Source organism: Macrotis lagotis, chromosome 1 (assembly GCF_037893015.1).
Source record: "Macrotis lagotis isolate mMagLag1 chromosome 1, bilby.v1.9.chrom.fasta, whole genome shotgun sequence".
In the NCBI taxonomy this organism is placed as follows: domain Eukaryota; kingdom Metazoa; phylum Chordata; class Mammalia; order Peramelemorphia; family Peramelidae; genus Macrotis; species Macrotis lagotis.
In genome coordinates, this window is record NC_133658.1 from 285299056 (window position 1) to 285320949 (window position 21894).

Here is a 21894-nt window from a genome sequence, read left to right on the forward strand (position 1 = left end):
ATGCCAATAAATGAGAAAGAGCTTCAAGCAGACATAAATCTCAGAATGTATGTGGGTGCCCACAATGGGGTGGGAATGAAGTGGGCAAGAGGTGACATCTTGTACCAGGCTTCCAGAAGTCTATTTAACACACAAAATGATGAACTTCTTGAGAGTAAAGTCCTTTTCTTAACTATATAGTTATCATCTTATATTTCTAGGGCCCTTACTTCAAAACCAACCAAAAATAAACCTTACATTTCTAGGACTCTTTACTCAAAACCAACCAAAAAATACTGCAGCAGTATTTTTGTTCCTGTCCTATAAGTGTGGATACCAAAACTTCAAGGGGAAAATACAGTGCCCACAATCATATGGTAAAGTATGAAGTTAGAAAAGAACAATGATGGTGCCCAAAGCCTCATGTCTAATAAGAAGCAGAAATGGAACTTGTATCAAGGTTTTTTTAATTGTAAACCAAGATCCCATTCTACAATATTTATTGCTGTATGTTCCTTTTAACTGAATCTGATCATAGTCATTATAGATTATATATAGATCATAGCATCTGAAGTTCCTCCCCCAGGACCTTTATTCCACAAGAATGACTGCTGCCTCAGACTTGTGGAAAGAATCCATCCTTTGGACATAGACAAATGTCATATTCCAGTCACACAAGAATGAATGAGGACTTCATTAGCAAGAAGAGGAATGAAAAGGAAACTGGTTTAGAAAGGTCCTTAGGTGAAAGAGATCAAATCATTCCTTCTTAAAACCAACTTCTAGCTCCAATCAATAGCAGAAATTTTATTTTTCTTTCTTGCATTGTTTCTCCCTCCCGACTCACTAACTGGATAAGATTGTTTTGAACTGCAACTCAACTCTGCTCCCTTCCCTATGTCTCTGACCTTAAAAGTAACAAGTCTATCACCTTTGGGCCATTTTTTCTGCAATTTCTATCTTAGCTAGTGCTTTCCTTCTTTAGTTGGAAGCTCGTGTATCTTGGAGACAGCCACCTGTCCTTTTCATGGCTTCCCTACAAATCAAGTTCATTGCTGAGATCCATTTCCTAACGGGGTATAAATACTCATCTGTGGGTCATGGTGTGGGCAATAATGGACATGAACATGAGGAATTCATGCTCTCTTTCCTCTACAAACAGGGCAATTTGGGCATGTCCTGATGGGATTTTTTCCAATAGGGGCCTCAATTCTATTTACTATGGTCCCTTTATGCCAGTCCCTTTACAGTAGCCCAGGTCAAGGTAGGGAACATTTCTATGGTACAAGATGAGACAGAAGGGATTCAGGGAATCAGATAAATCAGCTATAGTCTACAGCTGGAATTCATCCTTGCTTGCATACAAGTTACTGTGCTGCCTGATATTAAAAAGATAAAATAAGAAATAGGCTTAAGGAAAGCCTGACTACATATAATCTTGATCAGATGGGGGACCAGGGATGGGGAACAAAGTGAAGGAAATATCCTATCACTTCTTTGTTTGGAAATTCCAACTCCCCTTAGGTTAAAACTTTACCAAGAAGAGTTGGAACAGTATTGTAATTCACTTTAAACCAAGATAAGGTGGCTATTTTCTGTTCCATAAATCTTCCCTTCTTAAGCTCCATTGACTCATCCATTTTTCTCCTTAAAGTCAGATTGCTCTAGTCCAATGATCTCACCTCCTATCAATTATTCCATCAATGAATAAATATCTATTAATTGTCTACTATGTGTAAGGCATCTGAACTTCAATAGCAATTGTCTGTATCACTCAGATTCCATAAAATCATCTAGATGGAGGGGACCTTAGAGATCATCTCATCTTGTCTTTATTTTACAGAAGGGGAAACTAAAGTCTAGAGGGAGGAAGAGTGAATATTTTACAGAAGGGGAAACTAAAGTCTAGAGGGAGGAAGAGTGAATGAGTGGCAGTCAGGATTAGAATCAATGTGCTTTGAGTCCTAATCCAATATAATATAAAGACCTTTGTATATACCACCGTGTGATATCTCTATTAGCCCTTTTAGACTTTTTCATATGAGGGAGGGTAGGATATGGGCAACCCATTGGCCCGGGGAGTTAAGAAGCCTGGGGTTTTGCTTCTTTGGGGCAGTGATTGCATTATCTTTCATGTTTATATATAACTTAGTAAATGTTTATTGACTTGTTTTATGATGGTCTTGTCTCAGCTATGAGCTTCAAGAGGGCTCTCACTTACTGATCTTTCTTTACCCCCACAACATATTAGGCTCATGCTAACATGATACTGAAATGAGAGCCCTTTAGAACTCTCTAAGAGAATTCCATCCAAGATGGTGGAGAGAAGACAGGCACAGTTCTAAAGTTTCCTGATCTTTCCCCATCTATGATATGAAACAACAGAACTCTCTAATATGAGACCATCATCAGTCTAGGAAATGTTCTCTGTCCTGAGATTTTCTCTCAAAATCCAGGTAGGCTTCCTTCATTACCATACAGAAAAGGAGCCTGGAGGTCATTTGTTGATGACCACATCCAATGAGAAAACCAGATTGGGACTCAGAAAACCTGGGTTCTAATTCTGACTTTGCCACAGACTCTCTTATGAGACCTTAAACAGGTGCCTCTTCCCTCAATGGGAAGTTTCCTCATCTGCAAAATGAGAGTTGGATTACATGATATAGAGGATCCTTCTCTATTTTGAACTGTATGTTCCCTGGTCTCTCCATGTTCTGGCATTCTATGTCTGACTTGGGGGAGTCCCTTCTAACTCTGACCCTCTGTTTTCATGCTCTGGGTTCTAAGGTTCCTCCTAACTTTGAAATTCAATTTTCCCCTATTCTAAGAACACTCCTAGTGGTAGGACCTTATATTTCAAGCCTTTCATTAGCTCTATAATCTACTGATCCAGAGCCCTGGATTTTGTTTCTTCTTCCTTCACATAGCTCAGCTTCACTCGATAAATTATAGACTCTGCCTCATACCCCCAAACAGATGCTTTTTCATGACCTCCCACCCAAATTGACATCCCCCCACACACACTCTTCTACTACCCTGTTACTTTCGAAACTATGATGCCAGCTTGATCTTCAATCATTTTAAAAGGAGAAGAAAGCCATACCTGTAATTTCAGGATAAACTCCGGTAGCTGTCTACAGCAGATAATATACTTAGTTAATTTAGCAAACAAATTTAGACACCTCAGAACACTTAACTACAAAGATTAATAAAAATATGTTTTCTGCCCTTAAAGAGCTTAATATCTAGTTGTGGGGATTGGGGGAGGTGTAGAAGGATGAGAACCACATGTGATTAGTTCATGGTAGCTGGGTGGTGCAATGACCAGAGTTAGAGGAAACTGGGTTCAAATCCAACCTCAGGCACTTACCTAACTGTGTGATCCTGGGCAAATCCCTCCTGAGATTGTTGTGAGGATTAAATGAGATCTTATTTGTAAAAGTCTTATCACAATATCTGACCTATATAGTAGGAACTATAGAAATGCTGGCTATTATTACTATTGTCATTATCATATAATCACTAATGGAGTCTCTCTTATTCATCCCAAAGCCTCTCCTTAGTTCTTTTGGCAACTGTATCTTTTTATTAACTGCAAGACTGATTTCTATATCTTTGTGTATAAGCAGATTGCATATGGTCACTTTTTACCTCTAAAGAATTTTCCTCTGAAGTCACTGTCCTGCTTTTAAGGGCATTCTTTTATTCAACAAAAACTTTTTCAGGGCCATAGTAGGCCATGGTGCCATTGACAAATTCCTTTGTTTCTTTCAAGACTCAACTCAAACAGAAAATTCTACCTAAAGCCTATCCTAATTCCCCCTGTATTAGGTACAAGGTTTATCTATAACAGAAGGATGTTCTTTCCTCCTATAGCCCTAGTGTAATGAAGAGGGTGAACTTTGGAGAGAGGGTTCAAGAAAATAAGTTATTTTTCACTTACTTAATGTGAGCTTTCTAAGCACTTTTTAACAGGTGTGAACACTCATGGAAAATGTAGAAGTATCAGTTCTCTAAACTCCTGGATTGTTTTCTCAATCAATAAATGGTCAAAAGATATGAATAGGCAGTTTTCAGATAAAGTAATAAAACCCATCTAGAGTCATATGAAAAATGCTCTAAATCACTATTGATGAGAGAAATGTAAATTAACACAACTCTCAGTACTACCTCACATGTGTCAAATTGGTCAGATTCACCAATGTGTCTAGAAAAGAAAAATGACAAATGTTAGAGGGGATATGGGGAAACTGGGATACTAATACAATGTTGGTGGAATTGTAAACTGATCCAACCATTCTGGAAAGTAATTAGGAACTATGTCCAAAAGGCATAACTTTTGATTCAACAATATCACTACTAGGTCTATAACCCAAAGAGATCATTAAAAAAATGGAAAAGACCTACATGTACAAAAATATTCATAGCAGCTCTTTTTGTGGTGACAAAGAATTGGAAATTGAGGGGATCCCCATCAATTGAGGAATGGAGGGGGCAGTTAGATGGTGTAGTGGATAGAGCACCAGCCCTGGAGTCAGGAGTACCTGAGTTCAAATCCGACTTCAGACATTTAATAATTGCCTAGCTGTGTGACCTTGAGCAAGTCATTTAACCCCATTGCCTTAAATAAAGAAAAAAAGAATTGAGGAATGGCTGAACAAGTTGTGGTATATGAATGTAATGGAATATTATTGTGTTTTGAGAAATGATGAGCAGGCAGGTTTCAGAAAAACCTGGAAAAGTTACATGAACTGATACTGAATGAAGTGAGAAGAACCAGGAGAACATTGTACAAATTAACAGTAATATTGAAAGATGATCAACTATGAAGGACTTAACTCCTCTCAGATGTGATCTTTGAAAATGAAGGGCAAACATTATTATTACTATTATTATTAAATGATCAAAGACAATTCTAAAGGACTTGAGATAGAAAATAACATTCACATCTAAAGGTCTTATGATGGAAAGTATCATCCACATCCAGTGAAAGAACTAGGGAGTCTGAATGCAGATCAACGCATACTATTTTCAATTTTAAAAATTTGCTTTTTGCTTTATGTTTTTTCTTTCTCATAGTTTTTTCAATTATGTTATGATTTTTCTTTTACAACATGACTAATATGGAAATAAATCTAATATAGGTATACATGTATGACCTACATCAGATTACTCATTTTCAAGGGAAGAGGGGAAGAAAGGGAGAGAGGGAGAAAATCTTTGCCCATGGTTGGGAAAAAAATTGATTTAAAAAAAAAGAAATGTTGAGCAGGATGCTCTCAGAAAAACATGGAAAGACTTACATGAACTAATAAAGCAAAATGAGCAGATCCAGGAAAACACTGTTCCCAGTAAAAGCAATATTGCATAATGATCTACTATGAATAACTTAGCTATACTTACCAAAACAATGATCCAAGACAATTCTGTGGAACTCATGATGAAAGGTGCTCGCCATCTCCAGAGAAAGAACTGCAAGAGCCTGAATGCAGATCAAAGATACTTTTTCTTTGCTATATTTTTCTTGGGGGTTTTGTCTGTGTTTTCTTTCACAGAATGAGATACATGAAAATGTATTTTACATATCGATACATGTAAAAACTATGTCAAATTATTTGGCTTCTCAATGAGGGGGGAAGAGAGAGAGGGTAAATTTGGAACTCAAAATTAAAAAAAAAAGATTGCTAAAATTATTTTTACATGTTATTGGGAAAAAATGAAATATTATATAAGATTTAAAAAAAAAGAAAGTCCTGGGCTGTCCTAGACAACACTGGAACATTCCTGAGGATATCCAGAGACCCTGGTCTAATTGCAGCCATAGATAAAACTAAGGGAAAAATAAATAAACGAATGGGGAGTTAAATATGTCCCGTTTCTTAACCTTTGGACTGATCAATCTGTGCTTTATCTTTTCTTACTTCAGTCTAATTCCAGTCTATTTGCCTATGTCAGGGCAGATGTACAGCAAGGCAAACAGAATACTGGATAGGCATTGTGAGCTACCACTACCACCAAAAAGACAAATTTCTGACTGTTTCCTATTTGAGCTTTGGATTGTCCAATCAATAAGCATTTTATTGTGCCTACTATCCACTAGGCACTATATTACTCACTGAGACTACAATGACAAAAGTGAAATCATCCCTTCCCTCAAGGAGCTTATGTTCTTCAGGGAGTCAATATTCACATAGAAAAGTATATCCAGAGTATATACAAAAGAAATATATAGTTGGAGGGGAATCAGAAGTTTCAGGGGAAAATGTATCTAAGGGTGGCGGCTAGGTGGTGCAGTAGATAAAGCATCAGCCCTGGAGTCAGGAGTACCTGGATTCAAATCCGATCTCAGACACTTAATAATTACCTAGCTGTGTGGCCTTGGGCAAGCCACTTAACCCCATTTGCCTTGCAAAAACCTAAAAAAAAATGTATTTAAGGTCTTGAAGGCAATAAAGGGATTCTATGCAAAGATGAGGAGGGAGAGCATTCCAGACATAGGAAAGGACAGCACAAAAATATAAGGATGCTGTACTATATGTGAAGAAAAAGCAGGGAGGGCAATTTGGTTAGAATGAAGGAAGGAAAATAATGTATAATAATGTATAATAATCTGTGAAAGATTTTAAAAGTCAAATAGAGGGAGTTTCATCATGAAGGTAGGAAAGAAGAGAAATAGCAAAGAAAGGAATTTGGGAGATTCAATTTAATTCAATTCTACAATTATTTCCTGAGTCCATGTCAACCCCATTTCAGAAGGCTGTAGGATACACAAAAAAATAGAAGATATCATTATCTCTGCCTTTGAGAAAACTCATCTAATATCAGAGCTGAAAGAAACTTTAGAAATCCTCTGATACAAACTACTCCTTTCCCAGACAGGAGCAACTGACTTCTCAAGGTCACTCACCCTATTCAGTGAGTTAGTAGCAGGGGCTTGGGCCCAGATATGCTATGCTTTTTTTCCCAACAGCTGCTGGTACAAAAAGACTTACTCATAGGAATCAATCAGAAAACACTGTGTACAGAGCATGTATAATAAGTAATATTAAACTGCAATCAATTGCTAAGGGGTAGAAGAAGTTTGGGGATGGAAGCTATATGAGTGATAGTCTTCGAATAAGCAAAGGGGATGGGGAAAAATTCTGGATGAAGGGAACACCTAGTGTCAAAAACAACTCTAAGAATGGGTGTGGTTTGTGGCAGGGATAGTGAAGAGTCTGGATGGGAAAAAAAGGGAGTTAAATTGGATACAGAGGGTAGGATGATGATAGTGAGAGGGCCTTGAATGTCAAAATTTGAAGAATTTTCTCAATCTTCATACATGAAAAAATCTGGGGGTGAACTATCTCTCACAGTTGAATAATATCCTAATGGAGCAAGGAGGAGTCATGGAGATGATTATCCTATCTGCCACCATCATATACAAGGGTAGTGCTTAATTTTTGGGGGGGGCAGGGGAAGAAGCCTACACAGAATAGGAGAGGGAAGCAATAATAGAGAACCAATTCTTGAGGATAGCTTCCTTTTAAAATTTGACTTTATTAGAAAATTCAAAGCTGACAGTCAAGAGACATCTGGGCACCATGTGTCCATTTTGTTAGAGGAGTAACAGTAAACAAAGTACCAGATGCTTGATGTGGAGGTCCTGCCAGACAGACATCAACTGGAGCTGAGCTTTTTGTTACTACAATGAATTCAACTATTCAATTAGATTTGTCAAGTATATTAAGCACCTACTATGGGAAAGTGCATTTTATACATGGTGTGGTAGACACAGTGCTGGATTTGGAGTCCAAAGACAAAGGTTCAAGTCTGGGATTTGCCACTTACTTGCAAATGTGACATTGGGTAAATCCCTTCCTCACTGAGTCTCAGTTTCCTCATCTGTTAAATAAGGAGCTTGGATTAGATGACCTCTAAGGTCTTTTTCTGCTCTAAAATCCTTTGATCTTAGGTCAAGCTGTTCCTCCAGTGTATCAGCCACAATGGACTTCCCTTTCCCCTTCAGCTCTACACTGTATTACTGCCTCTAATCCTTAAAAACAATTCATTCCCAGTTGTAAAGTGTAATAAAGGAAGGATAATCAGTATTAATATTAGTTATTGTTATTGATTTCAGCTTTAAAGAATTGATTTTCAGTCCTTGCTGCACTGATGAGTCTCTTTGCTGAAGATGCATATATGGGGAGAACCACTATTTTTAGACATTTGGTCCTTTCATTAAATGGGGGCATCAGAAAGATCATCCCAAAAGGAGAGAATGGAGACCAACTATGGCCAGGGCAAGAAGGGAGTGAAGGTAAAAGGGAAATCAGCTCTTAGTCTTCCTTCTAAGATCCTCTTGGCTCTAATATGGGCATGGGTTGGATTAAAACAGATTGGACTTGGAGAACTATTTTACCAAACTCATTTTGCTGCTGGAGAAACTGAGGCCCACAAAGACAAAGGGACTTACACAAGATTATGCAGTGAATCAATCAGAATTCAGAAAAGAAGACAGATTCCCCAAATTCCAACATTTTCTAATTTCCTATACCCAGAGTTTTGAGTTCAGTGCTGACAAAGATATTCAAAATTTAGATTAACCCATTCCTAGCCTTCATGGAACTTTATACCTCATTAGAGTAAAGACATAAACATAGTATTTTTATAAAATGTAATTATAAGCTCATTACATAAAACCAATATTAAAAGGTTTCTGAAATCATACTAAAGGTAATAAACTAATATTGATTCACAAGGATCATAGATCAAAAATTTCTCATCAAATTCATTTTGCATATGAGGAAACTGAGGCACAAAGAGGTTAAATGACTTGACTAGGGTCACAAAAAATAGTAAAAGTATAACGAAATATACTTCCCTCTTCTATGTACTGAGTTTTGGCTACATTTTCTAAGTTGTGGCTTTGTCAGTTGGTTTCACTTAAGTGTTTCTCTTTTCTACTAGGAAGGGTTTTAGAAGAGGGGGGGGATATTGGGAAATGTTAACCATATAAAAACATTATTTATTATTGGGAAATGAGATAAAAAGGCATCAATATAAAAATTCATTTAGAGAGACATGATCATAGTTATTAGAATAATAGTTAACATTTACGTTTATAATAGTTATTCTAAGAGCAATTAGAATAATTTTTATATAGTTTTTATAGCTTATATAAATATATTTTATATATCTTTTTAAATGTTTTTAAAATATCTCATTTGATCCTCACAACAAAACTAGGAGAGAAGAGCTATTATTATCTCCATTTTATAGCAAAGGAAACTGAAGTAGACATAGGCTAAGTGACTTGTCCAAGGCCACACACAGTCAGCAAGTGACTGAAATGGTATTTGAATTCCTCTTTCCTGACTACAAGACCAGTGCTCTATTCACTGTACTACCTAACAGTGAGAGGTCAATGACTGAAGGAAAAGGTCAGTGCTGACAAGGGAAGGCTCCTTGGAGGAGGTGATATTTGACCTAGGCTTGAAAAAAATAGATAGAAATTCAATGGACAAAGATAGGGAGGCATTCTAGATGTAGGGAAGCATGTATACTACTACGCTGGCACTTTTGTGAAGTATGAACACTACCACCATTAATAACAAGTCAGATAGATCACTCTGTATTTCACTAATTCACCATCTCAACCTCCTACTCTTAGAGGAGGTAGTGTGGCACAGTGGAAAGAGCACTGTACTGGGAGTTGGCACAGTCAGTTTCCAGTCCTGACTGCCAGTTACTAATCATATGAAACTGGGAAATCATTTCACTTTAAGTGCTTAAGTTTCATCATCTTTAAAATGAAGGTGGTGGTGCCATATGATATTTAAGTTCCCTCCCAGTTCTAACATTCTGGAATTCTCTAGCAATTCTGTACCCCCAAAGGCCAGTCATGCTGGTGCTTTATTGGGTGGAAGCCAGCCTGTAGAGAAAAGAAAGGGCAGATCTCAGGTTTGCTCTCAGAGGAGACCTCCCACAAAATCATATCCTTTTCTGTATTGCTGTTTTTTTTGTTGTTGTTGTCTATAATTCCAGTCTACAAAATCATTCATTCATGCCTTTATTGAGGACTTATTATGTTATGGGAACTATGGGGCACTATGAGACATAATCTCCACCCCCACAATCCATTGGAGTGACAAGGCACACATGCATGAAAAACACACCAACAATACAAAGTCACAGTTGCCAACGAGTTGTTGTTGTAGGAACTTTTAAACTATGCTTGCCAGTATTCATTTCATGGTGTCTGGTTTGTGGTTTCTCTGACCCTTTCCTATGCTGTGGATAAGGATATCTTTGCTTCTTAGAATTCTGTAATTGCAAGTGCTATCCTCTCTCTAACGATTGGAAGGTAATTGATATGGATTAATATGGAGTATATACACAAGCACACATTTATACATTGCTGTATTAATAGTTAAGAAATCCCCACCCCCTTAGGATCCTTGTGTGTGGGAAATTTATTTTCCTTCTCCTTAGCATTCACTGACATATAGAATCTGAGAAGAGATGTCTCCATAAGATCTCTCCTCCTCTCTGAAAGCCCAAAGACAGTTTTATGGGACTTGTTGGACAATTTAATAGACAGAGCTTCCTGAGAAGAAGCCTAGATCAACTGTCTAGAACATTGTAAGGACTCATTTTTTATTCCCTTCACTACTAAAACCAGACCAAAAGGTATCCTTGCTTTTCCAATAAGAATTTAATGTTTCCATCTGATATCATAGATTCTTCAATGTTCTCCTTGTTAGCTCATCTTGAATAAAGAGAAAAATATTTCAATGTGCCTCTCTCTCTCTTACTCCTCAACTAATGACTGCTCCCAAAGCATAGAATTGGGTGTAGAAATAGCAGGTGATAACTGGTTCTCCATCTCTAACATATCAGAGATGAGACTTTTCCTATAAAAAAGGGACAGTTGAGAAACCACCTTTGAAGGTGCCTCACCACCACCCCCATTCAGAAACAGCTCAGGAGGACCTGCCAATCTCACTTCCATATTCATCTTGCTGGAGCTCTTTTGGACAAATAAGTGATATGAGTTCATTTCCCTTTCCTCTCTCAAGTTCAGATTGATGAGTTACCATATAATCACTCACTTAGATAGGTATTAGCTGTCAAATGAAGAAGTTAAAAAGAGTAGAAGAAACTGATGGGGACAGCTAGACTGTAGTCTGGAGTCAGGAAAATCTGAGTTCAAATGTGGCTTCAGACACTTGCAAGCTGTATGTCCCTGAGCAAGTCACATAACCCTGTTTGTCTCAGTTTCTTCATCTATAAAATGAGCTGGAGAGGGAAACAGCAAACCACCCCAGTATCTCTGCCAAGAAAATCCCAAATGGAGTCATGAAGAGTCAGACATGACTGAAATGACTGAGCAACAGCAATAAGAAGAAGCTGATGAAGTTTAAAAACTCTTCAACTCAGAAAATTCTTATTCTAATTATTGTAATGAGTAGTCCTAACTTAGTTGATTCCTAGAAAGATTATAAAGGATTCCTATAGATTGGGGTGATCATGGAAGCTTTTTTGGAGGAAATGAGATTTCTCAGAATCATATTAATAATGTAATAGGGACTTCAAAGGAAGCATTGTCTCATCCATATCTCAAAGAAATCCAGAGCCTTAACTACTTAAACAGGGCATGAATGGAGGTTTGTCCTCAAGTGCAGACATGAAATGGCATTTTCTCCCATTGGTAGTTCCAGGGTCCTTTTGCTTTGGTGGTCCTCTCCTAGAGCACTGATCCCATTTTTTGAGCCTTGCAGTCAGGGCATATTCATTTCTGCCAGGTATGAGGACTGAGAACAAAGGACAGATTGATGCTCTATCCTGCTTAAAAGACAGTACATTAGTTAAAGATTTTATAGTTAAAAATTTCATATACAGCTCTTAGCATCAGTAGCATTTTCCCCATAGAATTTGATTGGGGAATTAAATGACAAATTGTTTGGAATCATATTACGATGTCTTTTCCTAGAGAATAGACCTAGATGATGCTTGGTTTGTAAATCCCTCATATCTCCAAATTTGTCCAGGGCAAAAGACCTCTAGCTATGGTTCAGGAGTATCCCTAACAAGTGTTAGATGAACTTCTACTAGAAGCCCTCCACTGGAGGGAATCTCCACTAAATTTTAGTCTTAAATAGATTAAGCTCATCATTGTAGCCTTCAAGATCTTTATGAATCCTGACAGTCATTTACCATGTCAGTTGACTGTCCAAATTCTGTGTCATCTGTAATTTAGATAAATGTGACATCCATACCTTCAACTACATCATTGATAATAACATTGCACAGTATAGATCCAAGGTCAAAGCCCTAGGTTGCTCCCATAGAGATCTCCCTCTAGGTTAAAATGATCCATTAATAACTATTTTGAAGGGGGCTAGTAATGCAATCAGCTCTTCTCTATCTAAATGTGGCATGATTTATCTAACTGGCATAGTCACATTTTGTCCATAAAGAACATAAGAAATTGGGTGAAATGTGTTGCTGAAATCTAGGCAAACTATGTCTATGGCATCCTTGGAACCCTACCAATCTAGAAACCCCATTTAACAAGAGACCTGAAGTTAGTCTGCTGTTCTGGACCTATTCTGAATGAAGTTTATCCTGATTAATATTTCCTTCATTAAATGGTCCCAAACCACTCCCATAATACCATATTTCTCCATCTATAAGATATACCTTTTTTCAAAAAATTTGGGGTCTAAAAACTGAGAGCATCTCATACAATGGTAATAGATTTTTTTATTTGAATTTCCCACTTTTCGCCTTGTTGTCTTTGCGCTCATCGTTTCACATTTGTTACCAGTATATTAGGTTATGTTTTGCCACATTCTGCCCAGAAATGGCTCAGAAAAAAAATTTTGTACAGTGCTGAATTCAGTCAGTGATCCAGTTTGCAAAAATGAATGGAAATCGTGCTGTTGAATGTAAGTTTGGTCCTCCTCAACTGAGAAAACAATCTGAGACAGCTCTAGGAAGAAGAAACCCTATTGAAAATGCTATGGCAGAAGAAGGCCATGAGAAGCAAGTCAGCAAAATGGCCTGAGTTAGAGAGGGCATTGAAGACATGGATTGAAGAGCAAAGGACCATTGGAATTCCTGTGTCCACAAAGATGGCTCAGCAGGAGGCAAGAATTGCTGATGAAAAAGAAGTGACTCATTTCTTTTTTCTTTTAATTTAAATTTATTTTTATTAAAGATATTATTGAGTTTTACATTTTCCCCCAATCTTGTTTCCCTCCCCTCTCCCCGCCACAGAGAGCACTCTGTCAGTCTTTACTTTGTTTCCATGTTGTACCTTGATCCAAATTGGGTGTGATGAGAGAGAAATCATATCCTTAAAGAGAAGAGAAGTCTAAGAGGTAACAAGATCAGACAATAAGCTATCTGTTTTTTTCTAAATTAAAGGGAATAGAGAAGTGACTAATTTCAAAGGAGGACACAATTGGTAATTCAGGTTCATGAAAGGGAACAGACTAAACATGCATCCATGCACCAGATTTGCCCAGGGAGTGCTTGTGTTCAACCACAGACCAGAGCACAGGCAGGAGAGCAGTCAGAACCTCTCCTAAGATAGTGATTCATCATCAAATACAGATGAGGATGAGCTAATGGATGGGAGTTTTGACAGTGATGAGGAGGTGTATGAATTTTATGATGAATAAAATGAGCTCAATAACTTTATGTAATACATTTTTTTTCAAATTTTGGGCCCCCAAATTAAGGTATGTTTTATATATGGGGAAATATGTTAATTCATTCTGGTATCTTTCCAGGAAATCAATCTCTTTGTCCTATAATGAAAATCACCCTTTTTTCTTTTTTTGGAAATAAGGACATTTGTCTATTTCTAATCCTAGGGTACCAATGATATTCTTGACTTTAAAAACATTATTAACTGTGGCTCAACACTTAGGCCCTCTGGTTACCTGGTTTCCACATCATCCAGCTCTGGTGATCTCTTAACATTTCATCATTAACTTTAATTTTAACTCCCCATTATCCATTTTTGTGCCACTGTTCCCAATTTGAAGGTCTTTTCCCTTGGAAGAGAAAGCAGTAGGAAAAAAAAAGAGCTGGGCAGTTTAGCTTCCTCTTCATAACTGATCACCATCATTATATTCTCTCCAAAACAGTGAACCTCTTGCTTATTTGACCTTCCTTCCTCTTGCTCCAGAACTGACTTTGAAAATGCTCTTTTTGCTGTCCTTACCTTTCATTGCCAAATTTAGCTCATTTTTGATATTTGTTGTTCCTGTCATTCTTATGGAACCCTCCTAGAGGACTGATGATGAAAAATGCTAACCATCTTCTGAAAGAGAGGTAATGAATGAACATGCAGAACAAGACACACAATTTTGGAGAAGGACAACATGGGAATTTGTTTTGCTTGACTCTGCTCATTTATTATAAGGTTTTCTTTTTCTTTTTCCCTGGTGGAAGAAATGAGATGGCAAGAGAAAGAAAAATAAATAAATGCTTGATAATCAGAAAAAAAAATTTAATTAGAAATGCTTAGTGACTTCCCTGGGAAACTATAAAGGTCTCTTAGCATTCTCTTTTCTTCCTTATTGAAACTATGCTTGTATCATCAGAATTTCATTTTTGAGAGTTTCCTATTTCTCTTGAACCAAGGTCCTCTGTAGAATATTATACCATGGCATCTATTTCTTCTCTGAACTCTTTGAAATGAGATAATATTTGTAAAGTTTTTTGAAAACTTGAAAGCACTATATAAATATTTATTATTAATATTATTTGCTGCTGTTGTTAAATGTAGTCTTCTTAAAGGGCAAGTAAGTTAGTCTAGCCAAAGCATCCAAATACTGAGAGAGAGAAAGGAAAGAATATATTCCAGGCAAGTCAAGCTACCACTATAACCTTGACTACAACTTCCTTCCATATATACATGGTGATTGCCTAAAACTCTTAATCCAAGAGACTTGGGAATGACATTTCCTTCAAGACCACCTGCAACCATCTCCAAAGGAACAAATCCTGTGGAGAGAGTTCATCTTCCTTCCCACCACCAGTACTAACTATTGACCAGCCACCACTTATGAGTGGAAAAGCTCAAGAACCCTGAGAGGGTCAGCATTCCTTAGTCCACTGGTTCTGCTTCCTGACCACATTCTCTGAATATCATCCTTGAAATATGGCCAAAATTGCTTTTGTGGATGAGGCAGCCATGGCTACTGAAGATACAGAGGGTATGGGTGGGGGACAGGGGTGGGGGTCGGGGGAAGGTTTTTTTCTATGAAGGACTCTAGAAATTTCAAATGACTCCTAATCAGCAATTGAAACAATTTCATCAATGGAAAGATATTTAAAAGATATATTATGAGAGCAGAGCCAAGATAGCATAGTAAAGGTAGGGACTTGCCTGAGCTCTACCCCCGACCTTTTCAAATACCTTTAAATAATGACTCTAGCCAAATTCTAGAGTGGCAGAACCCATTTAAAAAAACCTGGGTAAAACAATTTTCCAGTTTAAGACAACTTAGAATATCCATGGAAAGGGTTTGTGACACCAGGGTTAGAAAGGGACCACAGTGCAGCCTGGACCAGGCTGCATCAGAATGAGCTGGTTCCAGCCAGCCATGAACAGATTGTGGGGATCCTGGGACCCTGGGGATGCCTGGGTTTGTGGCATCAAGGGAAGTTTCCAGATCTCTCAGTTCAGGGAATGCTAAGGACAATTGGGAAGTTCAGCAGGAAAGTACTGAACAAGGAGTCTAGTCCAGTGGAGGCCTCAACACAGACCAGGTCTCAGAGGATCAGAAGCAGACCTGGGGAGCCACCTGGCAGGGAGTCATCCAGTAGCTACTTTCAGAATGTTCAGTCCATCTACAGTAAGGGCGTTGAAGGAGATTGCAGAGGTTTTTTCTGCTATCCCTGAGGTAGCACTCTGTTGCTTTGCCCATATTCAGATCAAAGTTACACTCTGGGGACTCAGTTTCAGGAAAAGCTTTATTGCCGTAGCAGAACAGGGACTCTCCTCATGGTTCCAGGGCAGAGAGGAGTGCTTGTGGTCAGACCAGAGCACAGGAGCCATAGCCTCCCTTAAGATCTTGGAGGAATTGAGTTCTCTGGGGTTAACCCTGAAAACAGTTGCAAAAACCTTTAAAAACCTAGGACAGTGTGTCTTCCATCCTGGAAGCAAAGACCCACCTTAACAAAGACTTAAAATCAAGTTATAAGCTAGAGAAATGAGCAAACAACAGAAGAAAAAAAAAATCCAACCATAGACATTTACTTTGGTTGTATGAAGGATCTAAACATTCACTCTGAAGATAACAAAGTCAAAGCCTCCAAGAAGACTATGAATTGGTTTCAGGTTATGCAGGAGTTCAAAAAAGATTTTGAAAATCAAGTAAGGGAAGAAAAGGAAAATTTGGGAAGAGAAATGAGAGCAATGTGGGAAAGTCATGAAAACCAAATCAGCAGTTTGGTGAAGAAATTAAAAAAAACTGAAGAAAATAACATCTTAAAAACCAGTTTGGGTCACATGGAAAAAGCATTCCAAAAGGCCAATGAGGATAGGAATACCTTAAAAAGTAGAATTGACCAGATGGAAAAGAAGATATAAAAGCTCTCTGAAGAAAATAATACCTGCAAGGGAACTAAGTGGCACAGTGGATAGAGCACCAGTCCTGGACTCAGAAGGACCTGAGTTCAAAATCTGGCCTCAGATACTTGGTAATTGCCAAGTTGTGTGACCTTTGGCAAGTCACTTAATCCCATTGCCTTCCAAAAAAGAAAGAAAGAAAGAAAGAAAGAAACAAAGAAAGAAAGAAAGAAAGAAAGAAAGAAAGAAAGAAAGAAAGAAAATAATACCTTCAAATGGAGAATGGAGCTAGGGGAAACTAGTGACTTTGTGAGGAATGAAGAAACAATAAAACAAAACCAAAAGAATGAAAAACTAGAAGAAAATGTAAAATATCTCATTGGAAAAATAACTGACCAGGAAAATAGATCCAAGAGAGATAATTAAAAAATTATTGGACTACCTGAAAGTCATAACCCCCCAAAAAGACCCTAGATTTTATTTTTCAAGAAATTCTCCAGGGAAATTGCCCTAGAAGCAGAGGGTAAAAAAGAAATTGAAAGAATCCACCAATCCCCTACTGAAAGAGATCCCAAAATGAAAACTGCCAGGAATATTATAGTCAAATTTCAGAACTCCCAAAATAAGGAGAAAATATTACAAGCAGTCAAAAAAGCCAATTCATATATCATGGAGCTACAGTCAGGATAATACAAGATTTATCAATCTCTACATTAAATGTTCATGGGACTTGGAATATGATATTTCTGGAAGGCAAAAGAGCTTGGATTACAATCAAGAATCAGCTACCCAGCAAAACTAAACATACTCTTTCGCAGAAAAGATGGACATTCAATGAAATAGGGGATTTTCAAACTTTCTTGATGAGATGATCAGAGCTAAACAGAAAATTTGATCTTCAAGTACAGGATTCAGGTGAAGCATAGAGAGAGTGGATGGAAAAGGCAAATTATAAGGGACTTAATGATGTTGAACTGTTTGTATTCCTGCATGGGAACATGATACTGATAACTCATATGAACCTACTCATTTATTAGGACAGTTAGAAGGAGCAGATATAGATAAGGGACAGAAAGGAGCTGAATATGAAGGAATAATATAAAGATGGTTCCAATAGGCAAAAATGGAATGTACTGGGAGAAAGAGAAAAGAGAGGTAGAATGGAGTAAATTATTTAACATAAAAGAGGTAGGGAAAAACTTTTGCAATGGAATAGAAGGGAGGAAGTGGGGAGGGGAGTGAGTGAGACTTTACTCTCATCCAAAGAGGCTCAGAGAGGAAATAAAACACATTCAACTGAGGATAGAAATCTATCTTACCCTAGAGGAAACTAGGAGAGGAAAGGGATGGGAGAAAGGGGACAGGGGGAGGGAAAGAAGGATGTAGCTGATAGAAGAGAGGGAAAATCATGGGAAAGGGTAGTCATATACAACACACTTTTGAGGTGGGACAGGGTGAAAGGAGAAAGATAATAGAATAAATGGGGGTGAGGGAACAGGGGGGAGGGAAATACAACTAGCAATAGCAACTATTGGGAAAATATTGAAGCAATTTCTCTAATGGACTTATGTAAAAGAAAGAACTGATGGTGTGTGAATACAGACTGAAGTACACTTTTTTTCTCACTTTATCTTTCTTGAATTTTCTCTTTATGTGTGTGTGTGTTTGTGTGTGTGTGTGTGAGGGGGTTATATTTACTTTTACAGCATGACTATTGTAGTAATGTGTTTCATGGCTACACATTTTTAACATACACCAAGTAACTTGCTTTCTCAATGGGGGAATGGAGTGGGAGGAGTGGAGAGAATTTGAAACTCAAGGTTTTGGAAGCAAATGTTAAAACTTGCTTTTGTATATAACTGGGGTAAAAAAATTTAAAAATAAAATAAAAAAGCAAAAAAAAAGATACATTGCCATCTGTTTTGCCACTGCACATCAAGGACTATAGAAACCTTACATCTGACCTGGAACTGTTTTTCCCCTATTAGAATGCAAGCTCCTTGAGAACAGGGACTGTATTCTTTTTTGAGTACTAACCCTCACCATTTATATAAAAGTGTTTCAAAAATGTTTTTTAAAATCATTCATTCCAAAATGGCCAAGATCAGATTTTATCTTTATCTCTGACAAACTATAGACAGTATGTATACTTCTCCCCAAGGCTCCTATTATTTCCATTTCAGCATAGGGTTTATTACAGCTCTACTTGCATATCTCTGTGAATTACTGGTCCATTTCAATAACAACCTTCTTCTTATGCTGAACTTGCTTCCCTCTGAGATGTCTGGATTAACAAATATAAGTAAGATTTTTTCCCTCTATGTCTTCCTTCTCAGTTTATAGTTTTCTTGATCAGATCTTCAAGTCTGTGGCTATAGAGTGATTTGGGTATATTCTATGGATTCTCTATGCTTACCTATGTCTCCACATAAATAATTTTTGCCACTCTGAAGTAGGTGTACTTGAACCCTGGTCAATATTTCATCATTCATCTATCTTAAACTATAGTAAAGAAATTCAAATCCCCTTCTCAGTAATCATCTTCTTAACCATTACAAAATCTGCTATACCTCTTCTGAGAGCCCTATATTTAATCAGTAGCAGTATTAAAAACACCATTCATGGACTAAGGTCATCAGTCTCATATGTAGGACTTAATCTTCTGAAGTACATCACAGGTTTCTTCTGGCAGTATCATTTGTTGTCATATCAACAAAACGAAGTGGATAGAGGTCATTAGAGTTGGCAGTCTCAAGAGCCTCTCAGCCTCTCAGCCTCTCTGTATCATCCTATAAGCTAGACACCTCAGAAAGACAGCTTCCCTACTAGCTGCTCATGTCAGACCAGTATATGACTTCCCCAGTGTGGTTCAGAAGGGAGCAGTCAATTACCATGACTCATGGTTTTTTGTGTGTGTGACCAGTCCTGGATAACTTTTCTCCTGGTAGAATTTTTGCTTTTGAACTGGAATTGAACTAAACATTGAAGGATGTATCAGATTTGGCTAAACTAAGAAGAAAAAAAGATGCCATTTGGAGTAGAGGCAGTAAGATACCCAAATGGTCAAGGAAGAGAATGTATAGGGTGTGTCTGGGGAACAGGAGATAGATGAACCACTCCAGATCAGCAAGTCCACATTGGGGAACAGTAAAAGATGAGACTGCTGAAAATGCAGATTTGGGGAAGGGGGTGAGTGAGATTGTGTTGGCTTTGAATGTCAAAGTGAAGTTTGATGAAAGCAATGTTTTATATGGTTTGAAGCAGAGGTAGGTACAAATGATTTGGGAGAACAACTGGAGGAATGGAGGTCCATGAAAAGGTTTGCAATAGTCTGGGCCTGAAATAATGAATATTTGAATTGGAGTGATAGCAGTAGGGAGTAAAGAGGAAGAGAGAGATTCAATTTAATTCTACAAACATTTATTTAGTATCAGGCACTATGTAAGGTGTTATGCTTATAATACAAAGATAAGAAAGATGAGACAATCCCTGCTTACATTCTTTTAGTGAGATGTACACATATAAATATATATAAAACGTATATGATACATTTTCTCAAGGTGGTACACAATGAAATAGTAGAGAAGAGTGGGACAAGGACAAAAGAGGAATGGAATTAATGCAGATGGCATGAGGCAGTGAGGATGATGGTCATGGGCAGCAGCTATAGCCTAGTCAGTCTTGGATGCAGAATCATAGAGATACAAGGAGAGTCATAGGGCAACAGATTATAAATCTATCAAATCATAGATAGATAGATAGATAGATAGATAGATAGATAGATAGATAGATAGATAGATAGATAGTCATTTCCTTCTCAGTAGCAAAGATGATGTTGCTTTGATCATCAAACCTTGATTAAAAAAAAGGTGAAGTGTGTTGTCACAATCACCAGCAGAACAGATGTATTGGCCCTCATTCTAACTTCTAGTCAAGGTGAGCATTGGTGTTCTGGAGCCAGGCTGAGTCAAAAAGGACTGAAGCAGGCTTGAGAGACTCATTCTCATCCAGATCTACTCAGCTCATCACCAGAACTTATTCCAGTAGTGAATAACTTATCTCCTCCAGAGTGAGGATGATAGTTATAATGACAAAGACCACTGCAATAACAAAGCTGATAGCTCCTACTACTAATTCTTGATTCTTTTTATTATTATTATTATTATTATTATTATTACTATTGTGTAATAGGAATAATAGCTTATATTTATGTAGCATTTTCCTCTTTAAAAGGTACTTGCTCACAACAAACTCTGTGAAGATCATACTATAAATATTATTACCGCCACTGATACCACATCAAAGAAAAATTGATAGGACTTGGTGACTGATTCAAATATGATCCATATTTTAAAGATGACCAAATGTGTGTCCCAGGTAATTAAATGTTTTATGTTAGAGTCTGTTCATAAAATCTCAGAGCTACCCATCTGTGGAATGAAAAGAGATAAAGGATTTTAAGATAATTTACCAGCACTGTCCATCTTTACACTTTCTTTGCCATGAAAAGCAGCACCATTGGAACACCTTTTCTAGTGATTATCATGAATATTAAGTCAGATCTTCAGCACTCCTTGTACCATTTCAGACAACCTCTGTGTTGTCCTGATTCCTGAACAGCACCAATTCCAACAACAGACCATATGTAGACTTCTGAGAGCAGTAAAATTAGTCATTTTAGACTGTTTCCTGATTATCTTCAGGTATTCAACAGCTATGGTGGCATAGGATGTGAGAAAAAGATGAATCTTGAGGAGACCACAATCAAACTGGGGCAAGGTTCCCAGAACCTGCCTTGGATGGTCACTTGTACCTTCTCTCAAACTATATACTATGAACTTCACAAAAGATGGACCAGTGCAACAATCATATGACAATATTGAACCCACAATGAACCTAGATTGATATGCCATTTCTTTAATCAGATATGGAGTCAGGTTTATTTCTAATTCCTAGTCCTCACTCTACCCTCACACTTGGCTGACAGGAAGGTACCAGAGCCAGGGGGAGGTGGACTTTTAAAGGGGAAGGGGGAAAGAGGGCAAACATTTATTATGCATCTTCTAAATGCTGGGCATTTGACAAATAAGATTTTATTTGATTCTCACAACCCCTAAATGTAGGTTCTAAGATGGTCCTCATTTTACAATTGAGGAAACTGAGGCAAAAAGTGATTAAGTGATTTGCCCAGCTAGTTACATATGTGAGACTGTATATGAATTAGATCTTCCTGTCTCTAGGTCCAGAACTCTACCTATGGTACCACCTAACTGTTACCTCTAAAACTAGCTTATCCGGACACAGTTCAAACTGGTTAGAGGACTAGTAGGATCTCTTGGGTT

At 37.6% G+C, this 21894-nt stretch overlaps 1 protein-coding gene across 2 annotated transcripts in view; it reads right to left on the reverse strand.

Annotated features, from left to right (window-relative positions):
- RXRA (retinoid X receptor alpha) overlaps positions 1 to 21894 on the reverse strand; it is a 441978-nt gene that overhangs the window by 402297 nt on the left and 17787 nt on the right. Inside the window, exon 1 of one of the 2 annotated variants that reach the window (XM_074210741.1) lies at positions 5383 to 5815. The exons of the other annotated variant lie outside the window; for it this stretch is intronic. Within the exon in view, the coding sequence (XP_074066842.1) occupies positions 5383 to 5437 (55 nt within the window). The 5' untranslated portion in view covers positions 5438 to 5815. Of the gene's footprint in view, positions 1 to 5382; positions 5816 to 21894 lie in introns of those variants that run through there. 2 annotated transcript variants of the gene reach the window in all.